Here is a 27,704-nt window from a genome sequence, read left to right on the forward strand (position 1 = left end):
CAGCTGAATGAATAGACAGATTATTTCTACAAAAAGCATCTATGTAGACCGAAACCTTTTTTGTATCTGATGGGCCAATCAAATCATTTTCTGTTGTGATAGACCGAGGAGTAACAGTCACGTCTGTTGTAAAAATGATCAACAGCGAAATAACTTTAAAGCACAAAAATAGGATTAAGACATCTGTGGAGATGCATGGAATTATATCATTTGTTGCTCTGATTGATTGAGGGATCTAATTTGGTGCTGAGGTATTTTTCTGGTCATAATGAAATCTAAATGGCATTTTACCAGACCACAGGTCAGATACGAATATGCCACACTAGCCCTTCGTCTTTGTTTGGGTTCATTCTAGTCACTGATGTAGCCACAACCTGAGGTCTGGTCAGCTCGCTTTTTAAAAAAAATATTCTTTAATTTCACACCCTCAGGCCATCAGACAGTCAGTGCGTTTACATGCACATGAAAAAACCCAATTATTGCCTTAATCAGACTATAACAGGAGAACTTAAGTGCATGTAAACACGTTACTCCGATTAAGGCACCCAGATAATGCGATTGGAATTTAGTTTTCTCCGCCCTATTTACGTCTTAATTGCAGTATTGATTGGATAATGCATGTGCGTATGCTCCACCACTGCGCTGGTGTGTGACCCCGGAATAAAACCATCCAAGAAAGCTGGTTGCAAAAGAGGAAGAAGGTAAACGGAGCTGCTAGAAGAACCGTCTGAGGGATAGCGCGGATCTTATCTTCACCAGAAGTAGCGCAAACATTACGTACGAGATTAAAAAATGTACTATTATCCCTATGGTTGTTGTTTGAAATGCCGGTCTGCCGCATGAACGAAAGCAAGCTGTATTAACGTGGTATTAACCCGCTGAAAAGACACGTATCGCCACCTAGTGTGGAGGAGGAGAACATGTTCCTGTGAGTTATTCAATTTTCTTGCGCTGCATGTAAACTGGGACAAGGACTGTAGTCAGAAAGTCGAATTTTGAGCATAACTCGATTAAGCTCTGCATGTAAACGCCCTGAGTCTTCACTCTAGCCACAACTGACTGGAGTGGTTTCACAGAGGCTGAGTTTCTGTACGTTTTTATCACATTCAGTGGCACTTCAAGGACTTTAAACGGACTTTGAAGTGTAAATGTATGGAGTTCCCCTTTAAGTTTACATTGCTGTAAATTCGAGTCAGGCAGTGAAGCTCTACTCCACACAGGAAGATGGTATTAAACCGCTTCAATAGAAATCCGAACCCAACTGTGTCACACTTCCTCACAAAGGTTAGAGGGCAGACAAGAATGGAATGGAGAGGGAGTTGTGTTTAGGTACAGTATGTGGAGGGATCTGCGGTTGCCGGTGTTGCATGTTTTGCACATATATCTTCACTAGAAAGAGCCTGAAGAGCCGAGACGTGTTCTCTCGGTTTCACAAAAATTACAAGAACACACATGTTCTTGTTCTCAAATATACAGATATAGCAAGTGACAGAGTCAGACACTCCAGGGAATGCATAGGAGTACTTCCCATAAGCCTTACCATGACGTAAGGAGACAGCTATGCACACAAAGTGGGCTTTTCTCAGCGCTGCCCTGTGGCCATGTAGACAGACGGAGTCCACAATGCATCAAGGAACTGTTGAACAACTAGAGAGAGAGAGGGGAAGAGAGATAATATTCTAATATTCCCTTTTTTTATGCCAGGCATCTCGATTGAATGAAACAGTGTGGCCTAACAGTGGACTCCCAATCATGTGATTCAAACTCTTGCATGAACATTTCTATATTTAGGCTTGTAACACATGATCATAACCTCCTACTGGCTCTATTGAATGTGTGCTTTATTCCATTTAACCTTCAAGGCAGTTACAGCTTTCATAAAACCACTGTTTACTGGTGTCTACTTAAATGCAGAGCATGTAAAGGTAGCAAGTAGTATTTCATCTTCCTATTTCATCTTCCTTTGTCAGCAAAGTTAACTATCTAAACGGCTTTGATGGTCAATGTAGTCCATGCAGGCATGCTCTCAATTCCACCGGTCGCTTTAACATGGTTGTTTTTAATCGTAATCCATGAGTTTTAAGTGTTCCTGACCGCAGCCTCCATCCTTCCTACTCAGCCAGTGCTGTGGGAAAGTGTTGGACACTGTGACCTGACTATCCTCTGATGGGCTCTCTGCACTGTCTCTATATGGTGATCGTATTACAGTAGCTGTGCAGCCACAGTCCTTATCGTAGGGCCGCATTTCACATCTGCTCTACATCGAACAGCTAAAGGCTTCATGCTGTAAGTTTAAAATTGATATTGTGGAAGGATTTGTTTCAAGTTAAAGTATTTGTCACTGTCACAATGAAAAATAAGGCCGTCGTAATCGCAAAACAAAACAACATCGTTCAAAACATTGTGCATTCAAACATTTGCAGCATTTCTTCAAAATGCATTGAATGGCTGCCTTATTCTAGCTTTATACGTTCACCATATTAGAATAAACAAACACTAGGTGCCATGAAACCATAGAATGACAAACACAAAATTACAAAATGTAATTAAGAGGGTACCGCTCAGACCTCAGTCAGTGGAAAACATGGAAGTATTACATGAATGTGACATTTCTGTTTGTTCCATGCTGAAATGATTATGTGATTATTCAAGGTGCCTGCCAGCTGCTCAGATATTTGCAGTCAGGTGATTTTGTAATAGTTATAATAATATAACTAAAAAACAACAACATTGGGATTATCTTGGAATCCAGCTCATGAATGTCTTAAGCACCCGTGTGATATTTCTGCTTCTGGAGGGAAATTTAGTTAAGAACTGCAACAGTTCAATTCAACAAGTCAACTGACTGAAAATTAGTTTGGGAATTTATTTGTTAATCACTGTAAAGTTTCAAATGATTTTACAGCGTCAGCTTCTTTAATGATTCCTGGAAATATGGACTGATTCTTAGTCAACACAATAATGCCAAGCTTCATGGTAATTAGAATAATCATTAGCTGCTTCTCAAATCTGGAGAATATTCATTTGTCTTGATTTTATTGATAAACCTCTGTTAGATACCAACATTTTTGTGAGAAATGGTTGTTTCCAGGAAGCTAGCCAAAGAATCCTTTGTTTGGCAGAATGAATTTGTGAGTTGACCACTGAACACTTTCTTTTTCTTTCCTCATGAGGGAAATTCATGGTTGAGCACTTGAAAGATAAAATACCTTGGGAGTCTACTCTGATAGAGGCGGTTCGGATGGGGTGAGGCTTTGCTCGGCCACAGGGTTGGAGGTTGCATGTTGGAGGGAAGGGGTGGGCCAAAGGGCGTTATGCTGATGATGAGGCTCTACGGCTGCAACAGTACAATAGCTCGTATTGTCTGCAGCCCAGATCACGTTCAGTTCACTGCGAGTTCATTTTCCTCATCCTAGCTGTAGCATGTAGCACAGCGACCACACCCTCGCCAACAAACCAAGCAACCCAGCTGTCCACCCCCTGGCACCCGTAGTAAAACCTGATTTATATCAAGTGTGGTTAATAGCTGTTTTTGTTGGTGGAGCCATAAGAGTGTTTGTTTATCAACATGTAAAGTGAAATCCCTCAAGCGTTCACACTGTGTTTTTTGCTCCTTGGTTGGTATGAGCTGCAGCAGCTGCTGTAAGCAGGCGTTCGTCTCTGTGGATTTTGCCCTGTGTCTTTATCTCTCTTCAACATCTCGCTTTCAGCCTGTGAAAACATCCCATAATTCTCATGACCTCATAACTATGTACCCCCGCATTCCTGCCGCGAACGGACCCCTCCTTCTCCCCAGACACACACATACAAGGCAGCAGTGCTGAGCTCACACACATGACATCACCTATCACCCATGGTCAGCTTCCTGTGTGAGGCTGGAAAAAATGGAGGACTGATCAGGAGGATGGACTGGAGCAAGTGGGTCAGGGTGGGTCGCTCAAAACGAAATGTTACCGTCCATCCTCTGAGATCACTGATGCTGCCGTTTTGTCCCTCATGTCGGCATCAGTATCAGTTTGGTTTTGATTTCTGACGTTTAATTACGCATCTACAGCAATTACTTACTTTTGCTCTCACAAAGCTTGGCTTGTTTACACCAGTAACCGTGACCCTTGACTCCTCCTCATTATGACAGTGCACAGGGCCCCTGGGCCACATACATTGATCCCCAACCCACTGCACATTGCTGCCATGCCGTTTAAACAGCCGCGCAAATGAACTATCTGTGGAGTTTCTAGAGGGTGACCAGCTTATAAACATAGAAATATGTTTTGTAGATGCCCTGTACGAGTTTCTGTTGTTTTTGTTCCATGAAATAAAATTAAAAAATAAGAAATTAAAAAAAGAGAAATGAGTTAAAGCCACAGTTTTCAATAAAGGGAATGTCCTGAAGTAGGACAAGATATTTGAGGACATAAGCCGTTTTCTGAGCTTTGTTAACTGGAGGCATCATCAGGAAACTGCAAGTTTTGAGAAGGATTTGAATACTTACGACTGGCTTTCCTTGTTATGGTTTGGCATGGCGTTTATGAAAAATGTGTAGGACTGGAGGAACCCTGATTGTATTTGTCATTTCGATCTTGTCCTTAAACAGTTTTTTAGCCCTCGAGAGTACTGTGCCCTCAGCCCTTTTGCACGCATTATGGCAATTTAGTCATGGTGATTTCCCCCACAGCAGGAGGTCTGCTGGCAAACAGTCCATGAACAATAGCAGTATTGGACAACATAATGCAATAAACTAGGCATGGTTCCCTGCATCCTACGAAGCACAAGCTGATATGCACGCCTCATTAAACAGGGTTATCTCTCCATATTAAACCCAAGAATGGCACATCCAATCATTTCTTCTGACCTGCCGAAGTATTATTATCCACAAATCAGGCACCATGCTACTGGTAAACAAGGGGTTCTGTAGTTTCCTTTTGATTTAATAATATAACATCACACTGTTAAGGATGTTTGTCAAAGTTCTAAATAATATCCCAAGCTCTCCTTAACAGTTTGAAGCAACTTCTCTACAAATGCAAATTTAATAAATCAATACATGCCACATTCAGAAAAAGCCACAAACATCTGAAAACGTGAGAAAATGCTCAGATGCAGCACAAACTACAGTACAATTGATTCAAGGGACACTAAAAAAAACATGAACGCAGCATCAACAAGTTGCTTTCAGCGATGCTGGAAAATGAGAAAAAATATTTTTGTTGTTTGTTTTTCTTAGAGGGGTTTATGCATTTTCTCCTGTGGTCTGTTCTCTCATGGCCACTGTTGATTTGCCATGATTGGACAAAAACATGTGGTGTTGGACAAGACAAAAAAATAAATAGTGAGGGCAGAAGTATGCTGTGATTGTGTTAAACAGCCTCTGTAAAAGGAGACAGATCTATGGTGGAGTTTCCAAATTCCTAATTGTGGTCTCCAAAGAATTTTCTGTCGGTGGCTTCTCCATGACTAGGAAGGCTTGTCTGGTTAAAGATATATATATATTTTTTTTTTTACCAGGTTTGGAAGTGAAATTGACAATAACAAAGAAAGACACAACGAATTGGCACCTACTCTAAGTAAAAACTAGAAAGTAGGAAACTAGGACGTTGACGTGTTGTATCATCTATTGTGGCTGCAGCAGTTAAGGTGAATCTCTGGCACTCACCAAATTGAAAACCAGCATTCAATTGGTTGCTAAAATTAGCAGGAAAAATTGCTGCCTGACCTGGTTATCAAACAGCTGTTTACATGTCCTGCAGTTGCAGATCAACACTGTCATGTATTTGGTTGCCAAGTCTCCAGTTTATTGTCTTGTAGCTCTGTTTTGGGTCTCTACTCTGGGCTCTACTATGTTGAGCAGGTTATTATAGAGCGTTTTCATTGAAAACGACTCACTGCCAAAATGCCACTATGGGACCTGTGTAGAGTTGTGGGCCAGGCAGCTAAACAGTGAACTTCCATACTATTAAGATTTTAGGGTGAAACCAGAAGTCTAGCACGTTTAAGATAACTGTCATGACGGATCTGGATTTTGGATTCTGGGTTTCTTTTTTTCGTTTGCGTGGATGCCTGATACCAACATGATGATGTCATCGCTCACTCCCCGCACCTCGACCCTGAACCCCCTAACGTCTCACAACTATAACAACATCAATGGTGGACTAGAGGCTTGTGACTTTGCTGCGTCAGATATTGACTCTTGTTGGGTGGCTAGGGCAATATATACTGTTACTGTATGTGTCTGTATACTGTATGTTTGTATCACGCAGGGTTGGTGCGCATGCTCCACCTCTTCTTTGCTTTTTTTGCTGAGTTCTGTAGCGGAAACAGTGCCACGCATAGGTCTGGGTTATGCACTACAGTGTTTCTACAGTAGATGCATTTTGTAATGGAGTCATCTTTACGGAGAAATTCTGGAAATGATGCCAAGGAAAACCAGAGAAAAAATATTGTTTTGGTATGAGTGAATGTGGCATGAAACAACTTTAAAGTCTCTATAAATTTGTACTAAAAGGGTGAACTTGTTAACGTAGCAGAGAGTAACTAACTACACAGATAGAGAGGAGATGAAGACATGTTCAAGTGTTGTTGGATGTTGTCATCTGCTGAAACAGACATACATGAGTATATAAATTGAAGCCAGAAAAGCCTTGAGAAGCAGGATAAATGGCACTGGACCTGTTACAGTAGGGGCTGTAAAATGATCCACCCCTTCTGTTATCGTTCCCACCCCTCCTTTCTGTCCTACCGCCTCCCACTGACTCTCTCCTCCTCCTGTCTAGGCCGTGCAACAGCTGCTCCTCTCCTCGTCTCTCCTCCCTCTCCTCCCACAGCCCTCCCCTTGTTTACCCATTTGGGTGGTAGGCCCTCGAGAGCCGCCTTCCACTGGGAATAATTAGAAGGAAGACTTTTCCTTTCAAGTGATGCTGTTGTGGTTAATCAGCTTAAAGCCAAGCAGACTGAACTCTCAAGCTACACGGTGTTAACTTGGTAAATTCATTTCGCAGCGTGCCACTGCTGTCACGCACAAACCTGTTGTGTGAAGGCTGTAGTTTGGTGTGTTTCCCCAGAATGAAAACATCTTGTACTATCAGGCTGTCACCTTTTACAAATAACAGATGAGTACGAATGTGTGACTGGTTGGGTAAACAGTAAGAGTTTTGAGCCAAGCAACTGTTATTAGAGCTTCCTTACCATAGCACAGGCTTTATTAAAGTGTGTGGGATGGGGCGTGTGCAGCTTTGTGTTTGTTTTGTGCGTCACACAGAGAGATTGTGACTTAAGAGATATAAATAGGTTATGGGAGTTATTGAAGTCTCCCCACTAACAATCCTCCTCATTACAATGAACTGGAGATCAAAAAACACAGATAACGTTTGGGTAACAATCATTTCCAAGAGTTTCACCAACTTTGGGAGTTGGATGGATGGATGGATGTTGTCAAATCATTTTTAATGAACTAAGTCCAAGAGACAAATACCTTATTTGTGTATTTAAAATTGTTATTCCATCGGTACCAGTATTATTATTACATTGGATATTATAATGAGTGTATCTTGTTGGAAAAATGACAAAAGAAGTGTGATTCTTAGACATCCATTATGTGCTGAAGTCTTTTATTTGACTGTTCTGACTATAGAGGAAATCATTTGCTCATAGTTTTGATAATTAATGAATGCTTAAAAAAATAACATTTTCTTTGAGCCATCTTCTCACACGTGGAAATTAGATTTTTTTATTTATTATTTCACTCAATAAGAAATATTTTGGAATTTGAACTCAACTGAGCTAAAGTTGAAATGCAATCTTTTCACATTTTATACATTTTGGTCTGAACCAAAGCAGAAAAAGTCCTGGTTCACTTAGCAGTCACATTCATTAGGTTTTTAATTATTGAACCAACAGCCAATCAAGGAAGCAGACAGACAAGGCACAACTTGATTGGTCAACTTTTACAATGTGTTATCTGCAGCAGGACTTAAACATTCTAAAGCAAATTTGTGGTGTTATTTTATTATTATTATTATATAAAGGGTTTAGATGACTCATGCTTATAGTGGAATAGCATCAGAATTAAACCAAACTCTCCAAAGGTGAGCACACCTGCTGTGTTTCACAACATAAAGCTCGTTGCTGTAACAATGGACATTCATTCATTACTGACAGATCCCATGATCTTCGCAGTTTGACAGATCGTCTTCACGTTGTAATCGTCCACGATTTAATATCATCATATCGCCCACCCCTAACCTCAACCTTTGTCTCTTTTTGTTGAGGGTGAATTGAATTTGAGGACTGGACATGAGTGTATTGTTCTTAGTATCAGGAAACTGTGCATCTTGCAGAGATAACAATACTCTTTAAAGTAAGTGCACACATTTTATTTGGAGCTATTCGGAAATTAAGAAAACTTATATGAATTACAATATATTAACATATTAGCATATATTATAATGTCTGGAAATGTCAACAGTCACGTCACAGTTTATCAGTTCAGAGTTTGATAACAATAAGAAGGCGCTGCTCATATGAACTTTACTCACAGACACTGTAAACTAAACCACTGGAAGTCAGAATGAATGGGTCTGAAGCACTGTTAGTATTCCTTTCCTTTCCCCACTTACTAAAATCTCGAGATCTGTTGTGAAATATGCTGTTCTCTGACATGTCGAGGGAAAATTCTTTTCCACCAAGTTGAACAGAGTGTGTGAGTCCGTTAGCAGATGTTTGCAGGCTGAGGTGGAGCTGCAAAAACAAATTTGGCCAGGCTCCTTCGAACAGTGCGTGTTTGCAGATGAAACAAAGTTTTGCGTATTGGTTTGTGTGTACAGTCCCACCAGCTTGCAGTGTAAATAAATGGACAATATGAAGCCACAGTAAAAACACTCGACCTTGTGTGGGGCTTTTCCACAGTGGTTCTATTTTGCACTGGTCATGACCTCTACCTTGAGTTGATGTCTTTAGAGCGAGATGGATTCTTTGCAACAACTCACTTCTTTAGTGCTCAGTTAGTCTTTCATTCATTTTTTATTCACATCCTACTTATTTGAATGTCAGTAATCCTCAGTGCAGAGGGAGTGTTGGATAAAAAGACAGCCATGGGGATGGAGGAGACAGGTGTTTTCTGCTGTGGGGGAAAGCGGTGCCTCCATAGAAACAGTTGGCAACAGCATGAGGTCATCATTTTTCTACTCAGTGATTTTACATACACTTTCCCACAAGTCCCTGCAACAAGCCTAATTTAGGGAGACCATTTTATTTAGAGGCAAAGAGAGCTGTACATGTCATTACATTCTCCTTCCACCACTGTCTACATGTTTTTTTTGTCAGCTTTAATGGGAGTGGACTCTCAGGACAATTAACCAAGCGTGGGCTGTAAAATTATATTTGCCAATGCAGTTAGAGATTTGATGGAAGGGATTTCAGCCTTGACACTTGATTAAGCTGTGGTTACTCAATCATTATCCCCACATACTTGTTGTGACCTCATTCAAATTCACCCAAACGTGAACCTTAACCTTCCTCTATTTGACAGCTCATCCTTCACCTCCACGAACACATCTGAGAGTATTAATTTACAATCTCAACCAAGGTGTTGCTCCCATTAACAGCCACAAATATTTACTCTGGACTTAGAAGCCGGAGCTCTGATGTGACCATCTATAGCTCCGTATAAGCCGGGGAAAAGCTCAATGCTTTCAACAATATTAAACGTTGCAGTTAAAATGAAGTACTGGGTAATCCTAATATGAAAACAGCTGTTTGTTCATTGTACAACAAACTGCTCTTGCGTAACCAAAAGGACAGAGGTTGAATGACGTGACCTACTAAACAGGTTTAAGCTTGATTTATAGTCCTATAATGGGTCTAAATGGAGCCTATGGAGATGGAGAGAGGGAAAAGAAGAAAATAGTTTACCATATTAAAGTAGCAGATGAATGCATGGATAGCAAAAAGTGCATACATCCTGTTGGTGGTCAGCAGACCAACAAAGTGCTAATTAGTAATGTCCTGATCGGTATTGGAACTAATCCAGCCATTTTTATAATGATCAGATGGAATCAGTAGTAATATCTGTTGCGGTTATCTACTTTAAGTCTGCCATTAAACAAAGCTGTGTCCCTAAAATGTCTCAGTTACCAGTTGGCTAACATCCAAACTCCCAAAAATAGGGGCAGGAACCTAAATCATGTGACTGAATATGTCTGTGCAGAAGTACTCTGGAAAATGAGGCAGTAGAATCTGTCCCTGTGTGACCACGTGATCAGTGAGACTTGTCTCTGCAGGTCGTCTAAACAGAACCACATAGACCTGCTGCACTGGTCACACCTCACAGCTGAGGCCAACTGTCATAACCTGCGCGCACGCACGCACACACGCACACACACACACACACACACACACACATACACACACACACACACACACACACACACACACACACACACTGAAGGCGATAACAGATGTATTTAGCTGCATAGTTAACAAACACTGTTTTAATCAACACATATTTTTTAGCACATGTTACAAAGATAAGTGTAAACTGCTTTTCCTGCATTTCCTAAAACGTTACTGATTTATGAACGTTCAAAAACAACTCAGTTTTGTTCAAGCAAGAGACTAGCATGAGTTGTTAGCACATTTGAAATATTTATTTTTTATTTTAATAATTAAAGTTAAATTGAAGTTTGTCATTGTCCTTTATAAATGAATGAGTGAAACAAACGTGTATGATTTTTTTAAGCCAACCCAGCTTCAAGGCCAACAAACAGAGCTAGAGGCATTTAAACGAGAGAGAATGACAAACATTTTCAATCACTTTATTGTCATGCAATCTATTCTTATGTGATACAGCATGTGTGTGCATACACTCATATGAATGGCCTCCTGTATGCCGCTGTATCTGTGAACCCACAGTCTCTGGTTTTCCTTCTATCTCCTCTCAGGGACTCAACATTTCCTCCCTGACTGTCACACTCTGCCCTAGAAAAGAGGCTGGCTTTATGTCTGAGAACTGCAGGACGTCCAGAGGCATAAATCAGAAGTGTGCTTTTAAGAAGACTACACCATGAAGAGTGCTGTGTAGAGATCCATTAGATTCTAAAAGAAATATGTTGAGTGAAACAAAATAAAACCTCCTTAATGGGAAATTGATTTGTTGGTTGTGAGGTTGATGTGATGTTCCTCCCTGCTTTGTGTGTGTCAGACGGGTTTACAGCTGCAGTGCTCTGCCAAATGTGCTCTCAATGAACTCTTCTCCACCCATGAGTACAGGCTCGCTCTCATCCTCCTCCTCCTTTGCCTCATGTGTCTGATGTCTGTGTATTTGGCAGTGAGTCCAGCCTCCCAGCATGCTCTCACATGCTCTTTTATCCATCAGTCGCCTCTGGCTCCGTGGGTCGACCGTCCTCCCTTCCTCCTCCACCTGCTTCTTTATCACTTTTTGGCCGACCATCTCTCGTATTCCCTCTCCCTCCCTCCCTCTCTCCCTCCCTGCAGTCTTTCTCTCTGGCGGTCCCCCTCCTTCAGTCTGTCTCTCTGCTCAGAGCCTTTCTTGGCCTTTGTGTGCCTCATGGGGAAGGGTGGTGTGCATCTCTTTCTCCTCTTTCTTGAAGTCTCATTCCTCCCTCAACTCACAGAGAAAGAGATGAAAGGGAGTGTTGAGCAACAGAACTGATTTGAAAGAAAGTGGGCACATTTCCCCCTGAAAAAAGCAGTTTTACTTCTCTCAGTGGGACGAAGGGGATTTCTCAGAGTAAAGGCCTCAAGTTCTGTGTCTACTCATCATTCATTAAAAAATGTAAAAAGTTTTGATCATTAGTCAAGTAACAGAGAGCTATTTGGATTGAAGGAAATATTAATGAATAATAATAGTTATAGTAATAGTTATATTAACATAGACTGCCATGTGATCTCATAATTTGTGTGACACGATGAGAACTTCAGTTTGACATCTAAGAACTTACAAAGCCTGTATTGTCAACAGCCAACAGTTGTCAGTTCCCTAGTGTTGGCTGTTGTTGAGCATCTGTGGTGTGTGCGTTTCGCATCAGTAGCTGGGTTTACATGGAGCCAAATATTCTGATTACATTCGGTTTATTGGAAGCCCAAACTGAACGAAAATGCTCCATATAAACACCTCAGTCGGAAAAAAAAAAACAGGCCCAAACCGAATGAAATTTCATTTGGTTTCACGGGTGTAGAATATTCCTTTTCCCAAAGCGATCAAAAGTCATGTAAACGTTAAATCAGAATTCCTCAACTGGTGTGCGATGCAGTGGAGAGCTTGTTTTTAATAACAACCCTGAAAGACCTAGACATTATCGCATGCTTAGACGGCAGAAAAAGTAGAAATACCGAACTGTTTAAAAAGCAGTTGAAGCTGAGTTAGACTGAACCGTGTAACAATTTCAGAACTGCTGGAAAACCTTGAAGACTGGCTACTATAAGGCTAACACAAAGGGCAACACAAATGTGGATATGACCCCACAGACTTTCCGAATCAACCTGTTGCTTTAAGAACAAAAATGTAAGAACAATAGCAACTGCTATGCTGATTAGAGGAGAGATCAGTCGCGGGATTATTTTATAGGATTTAGATTATCCAGATCCACCCTCCATTTCAGTAGGTGGCGGTAGTGCACCTGAAAGCTGTTTGCCAACCGCCATTGCAAAAGAAGAGGAACGGGGCATTTTCACTGATCTGCGTATGTCACATTTCCGTAAAACTGCCGTTCCAATTGAATGTAGTGGTGCATGTAAACATCAGATCGGAGTGGATCACCTCACATGTAAACAGCTGACCTGAAGCCTCCAATCGGACTGGTTTCAGCTGGAATGAGAAAAAAGTCTCCATGTAAACCCGGCTATTGTTATTAGTCGGACCACATTCAGAGGAAAGCTGAAAGTAAAATAAATGACGAATTTCAAAGGGTGCTCAGAAGACTTTTCTCTATTATCACAACATTTAAGCCCACAAATATTTGTAAGACGGCTTGATCTAGAACGAATAAACTACAGCCTCGAATGATCAGCAGGATTCAGGAGAGGCTCTTCTTAGCTTCCCAGGCACAGAACACAAGTGTCAGCTGGTCATTGGCCTTTGTCTCTGCGGTGTGTCCAAGTGCAACTTTCTGGTCCAGAAATGGGCAACTAGGAGCAACGTGTCTGGTATTTCCTTGACGTGGGTTTGGTGTGCAGCTGCGCTGAGAACTCAGATTAGGGACTGTGCCAACTTTTATTCTCTCAAAAAGTTTCTGATAACACTTCTCTTTCCCAAATGAAAATACCACACTGTGTACGTCTTTGAAGACTTGTTTTCACCCGGCAACACCCCTGTTTTAAGAAGGGATCGTTGTAGTCCATGTGGTTTTTATCATAGTAAAAATCAGTTGAGCTTGATTAGGTGGAGACACACTGTAGGGAGTGCAGTGTAATAAGTCAGTGATTTTATCGCTTTACTGCCTCCTCCTCCCTCCTCTTCTCTGTTTTACCTTTCCCTCCATCGTCCCTATTCTCCTCCCCTTTTTTCCTGCCAGGTTGGCTGTTGTCACCACTCAGGCGTCTCAGGAATGCCTCCAGATGTTTTTTTCTTTGACTCACACACAGTTTCTTGGACACGTTTCCTCCCGTGCGCTCATAAACAGAGTGGAGCAGACATTGTTTTGACTTCAGGTGGAATTTTGCATCCGACCTTTGCTCTCATGTCTTTGGTGAACAGAGGCCTGTGTCCTCTTTTATTTCTGTGCCTTTTTTTCCTGCTGTGTGACGAAATTGAACTGACATCAGATCAGGGCCTTATAATAAGTCAGCTATGCAGACCCATTTCTATCCCTTCACTTTAGAGTTAACACGCTCACACACAAGAATCCAGAGATAAGAGTGCAGCTCTGCAGGGCCTTCTATCCCGGAAGTTCATCTCGGCAGATACTTGAGACTTGTCAGAGTCATTACAGCTAGGTCCTCTGTCACACACACATAACGACCGCAGAAACACACACAGTTGATATCGCCCGCTGCACCAAAGAGCAGATTATCTTCTGTGTAGTTGTGATGAACGGTTATCGCGATCAGCGGTATCAACATCGGTGAAACATTTTGTCATTTCATGTTCAGCCACTGAAAGATACAATCTTGCAAAGACTTATCTCTTAACGTGCACGCTGTTGGCTGCATCAGCGGCGCACGCTGGCTGATTCATTGCTGGAAAGGACATGGTAGTTTGGGTTTCTGATCTATGAATAGAAACACATTTAACACTTGGGCAAGTTTAGTTTTTTCTTTCCTGTAATTTATGAGCTATTTTCCCCCAAAATCAGATTGGGTGGATGTGACTGTGACTGTAAAAGTACCAGTAGGTAGAAAAACGCTATATAAAAGCAAAACCATTTACCATTCACATTAGTGGTGCCTTTGGCGACAGAAAACGTTGGTGAGAGAGATTAAGTTGTTTTATACCAGCGTGTAATCTGAATATTCATAAATACAAATACTTTGTCAGTCACATGATAATGTAGAAGGAATAAAGTGTAGACCAGCTGATCAGGATCTTTCTGGAGAGACCAGCTCTCTACGATGGTTTGTGGCTCTTTCTAGCTTGTCCTGGGACTTCAGTTTCCCCTTTTGTGTGATTACCCATGTGGTGGTACAGTTTCTTTTCTCATGTGCATTGCACCACAAACCAAACAAATAGTAGACTACATCTCAGCTACTCCATTTAACATATTTACCATTCAAGTACATTTGGCCCAAATTGAACATAATGTTTTACTTTTACAGTGCTGACTTTTAGTTTTACCATGTAGAGGTTGTACCTCCATCGCTGTGTTGCTCCCAAGACAGAGTATCTTTTAAATGTTCTTGTCCCGTGACTGTGTGGGTTTGCTGTACTGCATGTAGTTGATTTTAGATAACTGCTGAAAGGTGGCCTGCTTCATTTGAACACAGTATTGAAAGGCTGACAGAATTAAATGGTTGTTCTGTCCTCGTGTTGATCAAAACATGTCAGATTTTATGAGGAACAGGAGACTTTAAGCTCAGTAGTCGTCCAGCCGTCTTGGAAGGCCAACTGTTCCGCTTAGAGATGACATGTGTTTACTTTCCCTCCTGGATTCATTTTGTACTGCCACTGGAAAGGTTACGTTAGAATCAAGCCAGTTGTCTTGTCACTCCTCTCGCTGTGTGGTGGCCTTTTTTCTGTTGTAGCCAGAGGATGATTGAGAGCTGCCAGGCATCCGACTGACTCAGCAGGGATTGGATGCTGATTGATAGGTGTCTGGTCTGCTCACTAAGCACGTCTGGAACAGATGGTGATTGACGGGCGGCCTGCTGCGCTGAAGGTCCTCCCCCTGCTGATGAGGGAGATTAATGAGGCTGGTGTGAATGCCAGCCTCTCTGGGCTTATTCCCAGGAGATAAGAGTGTAGAGAAGCTGCTTGCTCTTGTCTTCTGCCTTCATTTTGCTCTTCTTCCCTCTTACATGTAGAAGGGTTCAGTAGTTCTGGAGCCACTTCTTCCTGACTGTGTTTACATTCCCACCTGGAGATGTTTGTCATTTAATTTCCACCTCTGTTTACCAAAGACCTTTTATGATTGATTCATCTCTAATCTCCCTCTACAAACATTTATAGCTCCCTGGCTTTCAGCCATTTGATCTGTTGCTTCTCTTACTCATAGGCTCAGCTTTGTGTAGGGCTGTAATAAAATATTATTCGGTTTAGTTAAACAGTGTCCCAAAGCCAGTAGTGACATCTTCCAATAAATTGTGTGGTTCTAGAGCATCAAAGTGTAAACAAAGTACCGACATGAAGTATTATGACATAGTGTATTGTATTCAACTTGTTGTCTTTAAACCATGCCTCTGTAAATTTTGTTGTTTGCTGCAGTTCATTGATTTGCTAGAAACTAATCTTCTTTGCCGTTGAAGTTCTGAATCAGATTCTACAAGCCTTTCAGGGCCTGCAGCCGAGAACATCTCATGATGATAGCATGATGCTGTCACTGCCATGCTCCACTGTGGGATGGTGTGTTTGTGATGGGCAGTGTTTCTAGTCTGAAGGCAAAAAGGCTCCATTTCGGTTTCATCTGACTAAAGAACCATCTTCCAGCTGACCTTAGTCAAACACGTTTCACTTACATTGCATATATTATAGCATATTCGTCTTGTTTTCTTTCTCGCTTTCACCTCGGATTTAACAAGACAACATTCCCACGTCACTTTTTATGCATATGAATGTGTGTTAGGTTTTCTTGTGTGAAAACAATTGAAATCTAAAGTAAAATGCAGCAAGTTTACCCAATCACCTTCCAATTGTGATTCACAACCAAGTAAATACTCAATTTCTTTAGTAATTAAGTTAATTGGTAATTAAGTTAAGAGCGACGCATGCTATTACCTTTTGCTCCTTGTTCAGTGAACCTGAGCGGTCTGGCTTCGGCTGCCCTGTCTGATGACAAATGGTTGTCGTCATCAACAACCTCAACAAAGGTGTTTGGTCAGTGTGTATCCTTGAAGTGGATGACAAAACTAAGTACAAACACAAAACCTTTCGCAAACTTTAGTAAGAACACTGGAGGGACTAACTGATTGTAATCCGACCAAATGTATCCAGACTGTTTTGAATGTGAAGTTGACATGTCATTTATTTTGTTTGTGTGGTCTGCAGCGTGTGAGCAATGATCCAGGTGAGAATCAAAGTCTCCACCCAAAGCTTTGCATGTCAAAATAGCTGCTCATTCACAGAAGTGGATCCTCCCCATTTTCTGCCCTTGGGCAGTTTTATGCATCAGCTGATTTCTGAAGTAGAGGAGGATTATTTTACATTTTTCTCTCACGCTCCATCTCATCACTACAGCTGTATTTTGTGTTGAGGTTTTAGAGCTAGCTGACAAGCTTTTTGGCACGTTGGTGAAAAGAACAAGATGGAAGTTTTGAGTAAACGTGAGGGAGCGACAGATCGGACACGGTGCAAAATATAAGAAAAAGTCCTTCCGTAAAGTGCATATTAAACCATCAGCACCTGATGTTTTCACAGTCAACACATTGGTTGTGTGTTGCTGCATGTGAGTGCAGGTAAGCACAGCTTCCTCCACAATGATCTTCAGGAGGTGGTCGTACTAACAGGTGATCAGGTTGAGCCAAGAAAAGCATGCCATGAAAATGACAAATCGAACGTCCTTCTTCAGTTCAATATTTCCTCTTTAAGGGCTGCATGAATTCCCTCTCTAGGGTAGAGATGACGACAGTAAAGGTTGAGGCACGAAAATATACACATGATTTAGAGCCAGTGGAGTAGTAGAGGGTGAGGACGATGGAGTCGAGACTGGGAGGGAGGGAAAGTAGGAAGGCCTGGAGGTCGTCAACATGACCGCGAGGCTCGAAGAGCAAACACTGCTCTAGTTCTCATGAGTATCCTCGTGAATTTGTGGAGGTGGGTCAGGTCACCCAGCCCCAATTATAGCCATCGTCTTTTCCTATTGTCATCTCTTCCACTTCTTTTTTTGTTTACGCTTTTGTTGAAATAATTAATCATGTCAGTCACAAGGCAGAAAGAAGAATATTTTGAAGTTCCAGTTTCTCAGATGTGAAGATTTGATGCTCTTCTCTGTCATATAGAAGTAATATTTTACCTAAGATGTATCACACAAAACTTATAATGGGCTTTTTCAGGATTTTTTCAACATTCCCAATGCTTACTGTATTTTAAGAAGCATCAATAAATCATTGAGCTCTATGTCCACCCAAAGATAGACTAGACTGCCAATTATAACTCTCAAAACACAAAGAATTACAGAATTGAGTCAGTAGCCACTCGTCCATGAGAACTGTTGTTGAACACTTGTCTGACACAGATCCTTCATGTGGTAGTTTCAGTTTGCTGATTCATTGCAGCCCTCTGGCCTGTCGTCAGGGCTTCCTACCCCGTGCCTCTCTCATCTGTCCCTCTCTTCCTGCCCCATGCTGCTCTTTCTTTGTTTGCCTCTTCTATCTTTCTTTCTCTCTCAGCCCATCACTAACCACTTCTCTTTCTGTCTTTTCCTTAAGCGTGACTGAACAAACTGGCTGTTGCTCTCGCCAGCTTTTTTTTTTTTCCCCCATATCTCTGTTACAGATGGTCGCCTCACTGAAGAATGATGCTTTTGGATATGGGGAAATCTGTGCTGCTGGTAACATGCTTTGACTGTATGTGCAACTCCACCTTTCCCATCAAGGAAAACATTTTCTTAGATTTTTATTTCCATCTTATTGTCCACTTCTTATCCTCTCTGCTGTGTCACTTTAACAAGAATAGGAAACGATGTTTCCTGCCAGCTTGTCTTGTCTTTTTAGCAGAATAATGCAACCTGGTACATGTTTGTAGGAAATGACATACAAGTTCACTGTAAATCCATTAGAGAAAACTTTGCGGACTCCTCCTCCTGTCATTGTTTGCTATGAACTGCACTACAGGGAACTTTAGCTGTGGTTGTAGTAATGGATGTATGAATTGCTGTTGTGTCTGTGAAGATTTTCACTCATCCATGTCATGGTTTAGTCCTTTGACAGAGGTTAAACAAAGGCGACGGATGTCAGCCATGACCGCAACTCTGGGAGGCTTAACTTAATGCAAACAAATCAGAATTTAGTTATTTTCATTTGCCTGGAAAGCCAGACAAACTTCATGTGTCAATCAAATTGTTTGCAGCAACTTTATGTGTTGATAGACAGTAAAAGTGACAGCCATCCACATCATCTGAGCACCGGGAAGTTGAATTTGTTTACGACAAAATGCCTCTGATTGTTTGGAGCACTATCCAGTTTCTTGCAGAAGTATTTATTTCTTTTCCCTGTATCAGTTGAAACGTTCCCCATAATGAAATCTAAATGTTACCAGACCCATAAGAATTGAGCCTGGTTACACCAGCCTTTATTTTCATGCTGAACTTAACACTAATCATTTAGAACTGATGAAGCCACTCTCAAATGGATCAAGAATTAATTTATGAAATTCTATTAACTGACCACTAAGTGGCTGAGACGCATAACCTCAGTGCTTCCTGCCTTGGAGGGTTGTTGCAGGACTTCTCCTTTTGCATGTTACAATACTAGAAATAAGAATGTGAAAATACTGAGTTCGTCTAAAAAAAAAAAAAAAAAAAAAATACACAGTTATGAAAGCAGTCACCTATTTTGGGTCATCACCAGATGAGCTGGCACTTATGAGTTCCTCATAAATATTACATAATAACACATCTTTTGCTAAAAATAAAAAACGGCCATCGCCCTTTTTTGGTTCTTATTTAGTACAGTTTATTGTAGAAAGCCAGTTGCAAATTATTATTGAATTTTCGGTTTTTGTTACTGTATAAAATGTTGTCTGAACTGGTTATTTCTCCTTCCTCTTCTTCCTTCCTCCTTTATTTTTAGCTGTACCTTTGAGCCCAGCCAGAGCTCATCTGTCCTTCCTCTCTTGTATAAGATCAAGTGTCAAGTCACAGTTAAAATGGCATTTTCACGTAATGTCATGTTCATAGTGGATTTCGGAGTGTACCGTAGCCATATGAGAGCCCCGATCACACCCTCTACAATAACAGTGGAGCTCTGTGGCCTCACTCCCAGAGAGACATGTCCTCATGTTTCACTGGAAACTGAGAGGGGTTTTGTGTTTGTGTGTCTGCGTGTGTGCATTCATTAAAAGTGAATTTCTCCTCTCCTATTTTTGTCCATGCCATGCACGCTAGCACAGGCGCTCCATTCCGTGACCTCTGTGTGGACACGGTCTCTGTACCGAGTAGTCATTATCACTCAGTAGGAAAACTCCAGGCATTGTAATCGCAGTGGAGGACACACCACGCTCGGTTTTGTCCTTCTCTGTCCAGCCCTGGGCTCCTCTACACTGCTCACACAGTCTGATTGAATTAGCGTCGCTGGGTGCCGTTATCTATCGGATTAGCTCGTCATTACATCCCTGGACACCCCAGCTGAACGTCCCCCCCTGATCTGGCTCGCTAACAAGCTGCACGGGATGAGTCGTTGATGCCTCTTGGCTGTCGCCATCTCTGCAGTGTTAAACAGGGTCAGCTAGACATTTAAGTTAGTTGTTGATCTGTGTCCGCTTCACAACTGTTGAGTTCCGCTACTATAAAAAGTGTTGGCATGACTGCTTTGACTGAAGGTTTGTTTCCTCTCCGTGCTGCATACATACTTTTGTCAGATCATGCTGTAAACATCTGTTGTCGTTGTTGGAAGTGACGAAGCAAGATCACCACCAACTGAACAAATGACACATCCTGAAGGGAGTGACACCTTATTGTTGTAGGACTGGATACTGATGACCTGTTTACTGAATCACTGATCCTCTGAAACCAACCAGATCTGCACATAAATCATCCAAACATCCCCCACCCTATTTTCTCTAATTATAGATAGATGTAAGATGTGATAAATTAACCTTTATTTAAAGAACACGTTTACAGTGATTTTCTCCATAGCTCAGTGAAATAAACTGATGTCTTTTCATTTTATTATTCCTTAGACCAACTAACTGATGTTTTTTATTTTTGTGATTCACACAAACAACTTAAGGTCAGTGCTTTAACAGAATGATCCGTCTTTTTTTGTGACATTAAACTGAAAAAAAGTCTCTGTTATGAAGTGATCATGCTGCGGCAAAGATCTGCTGGGCTAATCCAATCATTTGTGAGGGCTGTATGTGTTGATGGGCAGAAGAGTAACAGTGACATAGTGATGCGGGGCATCTGAGACATGGAGTTGAATTTGTTTACAACATTTTTTTTTTTACAATATGGGTTTAAACGTGCCCCATAATTAAATCCAAATGCCGTGTTACCAGGATCATCAGTTGAGTACATCAGGCAACATTGTGATCCTTAGTCGGAGAGAAAATGAAAATTCACTGTGCCATAGAAACAGTAAAATAGATGATTACAAACTAGCTGCTGCTGTGGAAAACAGGCCGCTGTGAGGACACAGAGCTCTTGGAAATTGGCAGTAGTACTAGTAGTAGTAGTAGTAGTAGTAGTAGTAGTAGTAGAACCTTATGAATAAATATGAAGTTTAAGTTGTTGAATTACGTGAATATTCCTGTGTGGGAGTTTGTACAGGGTTTAATGCACAGCCATAAGTAAATTGTAAATACAGTTTTTCCTGAAAGAACCTGTTCACCAGTGGAAATTTCTCTGCTAGACTTATGTTATGAAAATGTGACAACAATTTTGTAATTTATATTGCAATCTGTGTGTATCTACATTTTTTAGTTGGTGTACACCAGTACCATGTGTTTTTGATATACTATAAAACTTTATTTGTCATGGGAGTTACTTTGATCAGTGTCTCTGCTGATGATGTGTGTTGTGGATAAGAGGAAGGTATGTGAAGTAAGACATATTTTAAAAAAAAAAAAAAAAAAAAACTCCTTCTATCTCGGTTACACAATCACTTCACCATCTTGAGATGATCACTCTGCAGCAAGGCTCTGCAAAAACACAACAATCCACAGTAACACTGAAACACTACGCGCCTCTTTAAAGCCACAACAGTTCCTCCTTCTGACTGATGCTGAAAATGTAGGCAAACATTTCATCAGTGTTTTTTACTGTGGTAGGTGTGGATCACACGTCCACACACTTAACAGAGGGAGGAGGAGGCACCGAGGATTAACTGTGTCACGGTAAAGTGACATCTCGCCTGAAGTAAGATTTCCCCTCATCTTCATCAGTCAGTCTGGAAGATCACGCCCTCTAGTTAATAAAACAAACCAACAACAGCCCAGGAAGTGTCTTATTTGCGTCTCTCCTTTTCAGTACTTTCAGTCAGCTGTTGTGCATAACGTCTACTATTAGATTAGATTTGACCCTGTCAGAGACGGGCTGATTAAATAACACGTTTCTGTGCTCCGGGCATAGTAATGATTTTTCAGTGGAGTGAATATTGAACAGTGCTTTTAATAATCGACTACATTTATGAATGTTAAGGCAACAAATTAAAACACAGGTAGCCCAGTGTAATGCCACCTCAATATAAAACTTAACTAAATTATATTTGCAATAGTGGCATCAAAACCCCAACATTACCAGCTGTTTTATTGGACTGCATTAGAATAGAATGAGATTACGCATGTGTAGTTCATCATTAATATTATTTAGCAGATGATTTTACTTTCAGTAACTATTCGTGTATTCATATGTTTTCTCAATATTCTCTGTATTCTAAGGGCTGTGACACACTGAGCAGACAGTCAGCTGCTTTGAGTGACCCTAGTTCCTTCAGTGTGCTCCACACCATTGGCTCTACCCGTCCCCTGATACTGGCTTTTCAGATGAATGCATATTGAATTAGTAATGGAAGAGAACCAGGACAAGAAAAAAGAAATAGAAGAAAGATAATTAAACAAAACAACAAAATCCAATCAGCACACACCAAACATTTTGGCATTTTAGAACTTTATCTCATCTGAAGATTCAAATAAACAGATACTTTATCAACATTATCATCTAGAATAATAAACTATAGACAAACTGACCATCTTGATCCTGGAGGGTCCAGCCCTGTCAGACGGTTTGTTTTTCTTTTTAGATCACAGCCTCCCAGCTAATAGTAGCTCTTCTAGTCTCCTTTTATCTGAACCTCAGACACGGACTATTGCCACCTGCTGGTATGAAGCGTTCTTTTCTTTTACAGCTGGCTGTAGTGTTTGTGGTGCATTAATGTGCAACTTTTGGTCCCAACATAGGTTAAGTGTCGTCATAGTTGAAGTTTGTCGCAGGTAGTTCTTTATTGAAGATCTGGTGTTCCCTACCTTGACACGGTCTTGAGAGTTATTGTTAGTGCCACTGGAAGGTGAACCGGTCAGATTTTGGGTACAACAGAAATGCTTATTCAAATTGTAGGTTTGATCACAGCTACTAGGGGATGACTGATGTATCGTATGTGTCTCATCACCATAAATTCCCAGAATCCCTACTTGGCTTAGTTGGACTTTTCAGATTACAGGAAGTAATCTTGTCTAGGTGTACACACATGAGCCAGTTTTGTGAGGAAAGACAGGCTGCAAAATTACAGGCATAATTAGTCTCTTTATCCTCTCGTATTTATCTGACATGAAAACATTTCCAGCTACCGTGGTGAGAAATAATTTGCATTATATTTTATTGGTTTGTCTTTACTTCTTCTTGTATTCTTTTTCTGAACAAGCTTTCCCCAGATACAGACTGAATATAATTTGATTACAATGAGCAATTATAAAGCCTGCTTTGCAGTGAGTAAGGGAGGGGTCTTCAGTCAGGACTTGTGTCTTTGGTCATCCTTAGGGATGCGACAGGTCATCTTCTACTCTTGTTGGACTGCCTTCTGCTGGCTAGAGGCTAACAGTGGCTCAGTGACACCTGCATAGCTGGTTGTAACTGCAGCACAAAGCTAACAGCTAGCTTTCAACCTCTCCTTTCTGTGTTTTCGCATCCTGTCAGGCTCCATGCCTCAGTTCTTTTCACTCCTAATTTTTTGAATGTCACCTTTTAAACACAGTAATATGAGATTGTCTGAATTTTGAGACATTAAAATATTTTAAAATTTCGGCCTTTAAGACGCAGCAAAATGAAGAAATCAGTGGTACAGTTACAACCCACAGTAACAAGCCAGTAAACAATTAAGAATCTAAAATTAAGTGAGTTCACTGGACAATACAAGAGTAAAAGAGAAAAGCCTACAGCACACTTCAAACCACGAGTCATACCTCACACAATTGGCCCTACCTCAAATATTGTACTTGTTAACGCAGAGTATGCACAGTGTTTATTTTCCTGATTGATGGATAGTGTTAGCACTAGCATTAGTGTAACTCAGCCTGCTGCTGCTGCTTTATATGAAGCTGGGGGAACCCCCACTGGGCCTGTAGATGAGAGGAAATAAGAGCTCATGCAGGCAGCAGAAATGTGTCCTCTTTGGCTTTGATCCAATACTTAGAAAACGCATCCTTCCCTCATTTCCGCCCTCAAGATTATATCACTGACCCAAGCCAGAGTAAAAAAAAATAAATAAAAAAAAACTGTCACAAATTCACCTCCAGACAGATGTGATTAATTGGTGAACACATGCAGACGAGGAAGGAATTGACATCATAAGCAATTGATGCCAAACATCCAGGAATGATTTACAAAACCTTCAAGAGGGAGATTGTATTCCTTGTATAAAGAGTCTCTGTCCTTTTTTTCCTCCTCTGACAGCAGCAAAATCGCAGAGGAAACAGGAAAGGCCTGAGCAGCTTGGTGTTGGGACGGATATCCTCTTTCGGAGGCGTTCCCCCTCCTCCCTCACTTAACTCTCCCTCTCTTTATCTCTTTTTATCGTTTTTTTTCCCCCCCAGCCCATTTTGCTCTCTGTGTGGCATTAGCTGTTTGGCCGAGCTCGGGCGCGAACTGAAGATTTCTGCTCCTCCGTTAGCTTTTTGGGTCATCAAATCTGACTGAACTATGTGTTGGCATGGTGATGAGGAGGATGAGGACAGCTCTGAGGTGAAGTGTCGCCGGCTCTTTTCTTTGATTTGTTTGTTCCTGTAATCGAGACTGAGTGAGATTTCAAGTGACTGACAGTCTCTCGCTTGTGTTCCTGGCTATGTCTGAGGCTTGTTGAGTCTGCAAGTCTCATTGTGTAGTAAGTTGTAGGCCTGTTAGAGGCGGAGTGAGTGTATTCTATTAATATACTAGTGCTAAGGTTTCTACGAATGTTTTTCATGTAACTTAAGACAGTTACTGAATTTTCCAGACGGTAAAGAAGGACTGGACTGTGAGGAAACACTGATTGAGGACAATATACAGCACAGGTCGTGGGAAGTTCGTAATTTGCATTGATGCTTATGTATAGTCTGAGTTACATATGGCAGACAAGCAGCCCTGAAAACAACATCTCAAGTCTCAAAGTTCTTCTTGTGAACAGGTTGGCAGATTTGTTTTGAAATATTAAAAACATCAGCTGAACGAGATATTTCATATATATTTGATCCTCCTTCACCCCCTCTCCAGTCCGACTATTTCTTTTTCCACTTTACTTGTTTTTGCCTAACTTTTCCTCTACCCCTCCGGCACTATCATCTCACCCAGTCTTTCCTCCCATTACGGTCTTATCTGACTCACCATCTCTTCCTCTTCTGTTTTCCTCACTCTCAACACCTCTTCTTACAGACTGAGTAGGAAATTTAGACTTGGAAAAAATATTCTGTTCTATAACTACAGTGTCTAACATATATATATTGTTTCCCCTCCTTCCCTCTTGATCTACCCCTCCAGAGCGACCCAGGCGGGCTTTCGGTTCTGGAGCAGCTGGGTTTGGACCAGAACTCGGACTTCTCAGACTCCAGTGTTCAGCAGCTTCTGGACGAGCAGCGTGAAAGGATTCGCAGAGAGATCCGCAAAGAGCTGAAGATCAAGGAAGGAGCCGAGAATCTGCGCAGGGCGACTACTGACAAAAGGAACGCTCAGCAAGTAAGAGCTAACGGTTACCCATACTTTACAAATCAACCAGGAGGAGATGGAGACTTAAAACTGATTTTCTACTTACAATGGATGATTTGAGAATATAATGTGTAGAAGAAAACTCACTAACAAGTAACGGAGTGATAGTAGCAACAGGAAGCCAGTGTAATGACGGCTGTCTGGAACTGTGGCTGGTGAATCAGACACATAACTGTTTCACCGGAACTGTGATAGATGTGACGGTATGCTAAGTTCTTATCCTGTTTGTTTTTATAGAAAGCTGGGACTTTTTGAAGGATCTGACTCTATTTAAAGTGTTAAAGACACCAGTTGTTTGACCTCTGTTTGCTCAGCAGTCAGCTCGCTGACAAGTACGTCCTTATTATGAGGAGTTTTGTCTCCAGCATCACAATCACCTTCAGACATTTTCATAGTTTCTATAACTGTTGGAAACATGCAGCATTTCTTTGTGTGTTTGAACTGTGGAAACTAAAAATGACAGATTGAAACTGCAATTTTTACAACTCAGTTTGCTGGGTATATTTTTGCTCCTACTTCAGTGTAGCTACTTCCCCAGTGCTAAAGATACTTTGAATGACCTAAGTGTACAGTGATCATATGTATAAATGCAGCCCCTGGCAACTTTCATTAAAAAAAAAAAATCCTGAAACAGTAGCAGTGTAGCACTTAACACGGGCCTTGAAAAATGAAACAAAACAGAAATACATCAGTAAGGAAGCCCAGGCTTTATGGACTCTATATGCCATGGTGTTGGACAGGGGACCCATCTGGGACACACTCCAGACCCCAACGAACCCCCTACTCGATAAACTTTTATAAATAATGCAGTAGTGTAAGGCAGTTCTTTGTGATGCAGAAGTGTGTCAGAAATGACGTTTGTAAACCAGCCAGCAGACCAAACTAGAACTGAATCACAACATCAAAATACTTGGGTCCATAATTCAAGTCATAGCTGGTGAAGGTGTATAGTTCTGAAGGTAGCTCGACAGTGGCTAGTTACACCTGGAGTCGTCATGACTGTTTCCTCCGAAAGCACTTAAAGACTCACACATTTACTTCTAGAGCTCCAGCCCAAACAATCGTTGTTGTTGATGTCACAGTGCAGTTGACTGGTCAAACAGAAGTGCATGATTGGTTGATGGCAACAGCTGTCATTGAAAATGAATTGTAACTTGTTGCTCTGTTGTCACTAGTGTGAACATTAGGCTCTGTTTGTTGCTGTAAGTGATCTTGTGTGACTTGTAATATGTATATGACTACAGCGCGAATATAATGTGTTCAAGAAACTGCATAGATTATAGAAGGATGGTTCCATTGATTTCACAAAGATGTCACACTGATGAGATTTTTCTCTGTTTGCTGACTTTTTCTTTAGTACCTACAACTGTATAAGAACAAACTACACTTACTGGCCACTTTATTAGGTACACCTGTTTAATTGCTTGTTAACACAAATAGCTAATCAGTCAATCACATGGCTGCAATTCAATGTATTTAGTCATGTAGAGGTGATCAAGACAACTTGCTGAAGTTCAAACCGAGCATCAGAATGGGGAAGAAAGAGGATTTAAGTGACTTTGAACGTGGTCTGGATGTTGGTGCCAGACGGGCTGGTCTGAGTATTTCAGAAACTGCTGATCTACTGGGATTTTAACGCACAACCATCTCTAGGGTTTACAGAGAATGGTCTGAAAAAGAGAAAATATCCAGTGAGCAGCAGTTGTGTGGACGAAAATGCCTTGTTGATGTGAGAGGACAGAGGAGAATGAGCAGACTGGATTAAGATGATAGAAAGACAACAGTAACTCAAATATCCACTGGTGACAACCAAGGAATGTAGAATACCATCTCTGAATGCACAACATGTCCATCTTTGAAGAAGATGGGCTACAGCAGCAGAAGACCACACCGGGTGCCACTCCTGCCAGCTAAGAACAGGAGACTGAGACTACAGTTCACACAGACTCAGCAACACTGGACAACAGAAGATTGGAAAAACGTTGCCTGGTCTGATGAGTTTGGATTTCATGAAAGCATGGATCCATCCTGCCTGGTATCAACGGTTCAGTCTGGTGGTGTGATGGTGTGGGGGATATTTTCTTGGCACACTTTGGGCCCCTTAGTACAAACTGAGCATGGTTTAAATGCTGTTGAGTGTTGTTGCTGACCATGTCCATCCCTTTATGACCACAGTGTACCATCTCCTGACGGCTACTTCCAGCAGGATAATGC

At 41.3% G+C, this 27,704-nt stretch overlaps 1 protein-coding gene across 2 annotated transcripts in view; it reads left to right on the forward strand.

The window, feature by feature from the left end:
* The window catches only part of pkn1a (protein kinase N1a), a 49,045-nt gene that overhangs the window by 3,841 nt on the left and 17,500 nt on the right, over window positions 1-27,704 (forward strand). The window contains exons 1-2 of one of the 2 annotated variants that reach the window (XM_047578467.1): window positions 24,364-24,494; window positions 25,266-25,460. In XM_047578467.1, the coding sequence (XP_047434423.1) occupies window positions 24,453-24,494; window positions 25,266-25,460 (237 nt within the window). In that variant the 5' untranslated portion in view covers window positions 24,364-24,452. Of the gene's footprint in view, window positions 1-24,363; window positions 24,495-25,265; window positions 25,461-27,704 lie in introns of those variants that run through there. The other variant, XM_047578468.1, reaches the window with a different exon arrangement.

The sequence above is a fragment of the Mugil cephalus genome, chromosome 2 (genome assembly GCF_022458985.1).
Source record: "Mugil cephalus isolate CIBA_MC_2020 chromosome 2, CIBA_Mcephalus_1.1, whole genome shotgun sequence".
NCBI classification, from domain to species: domain Eukaryota; kingdom Metazoa; phylum Chordata; class Actinopteri; order Mugiliformes; family Mugilidae; genus Mugil; species Mugil cephalus.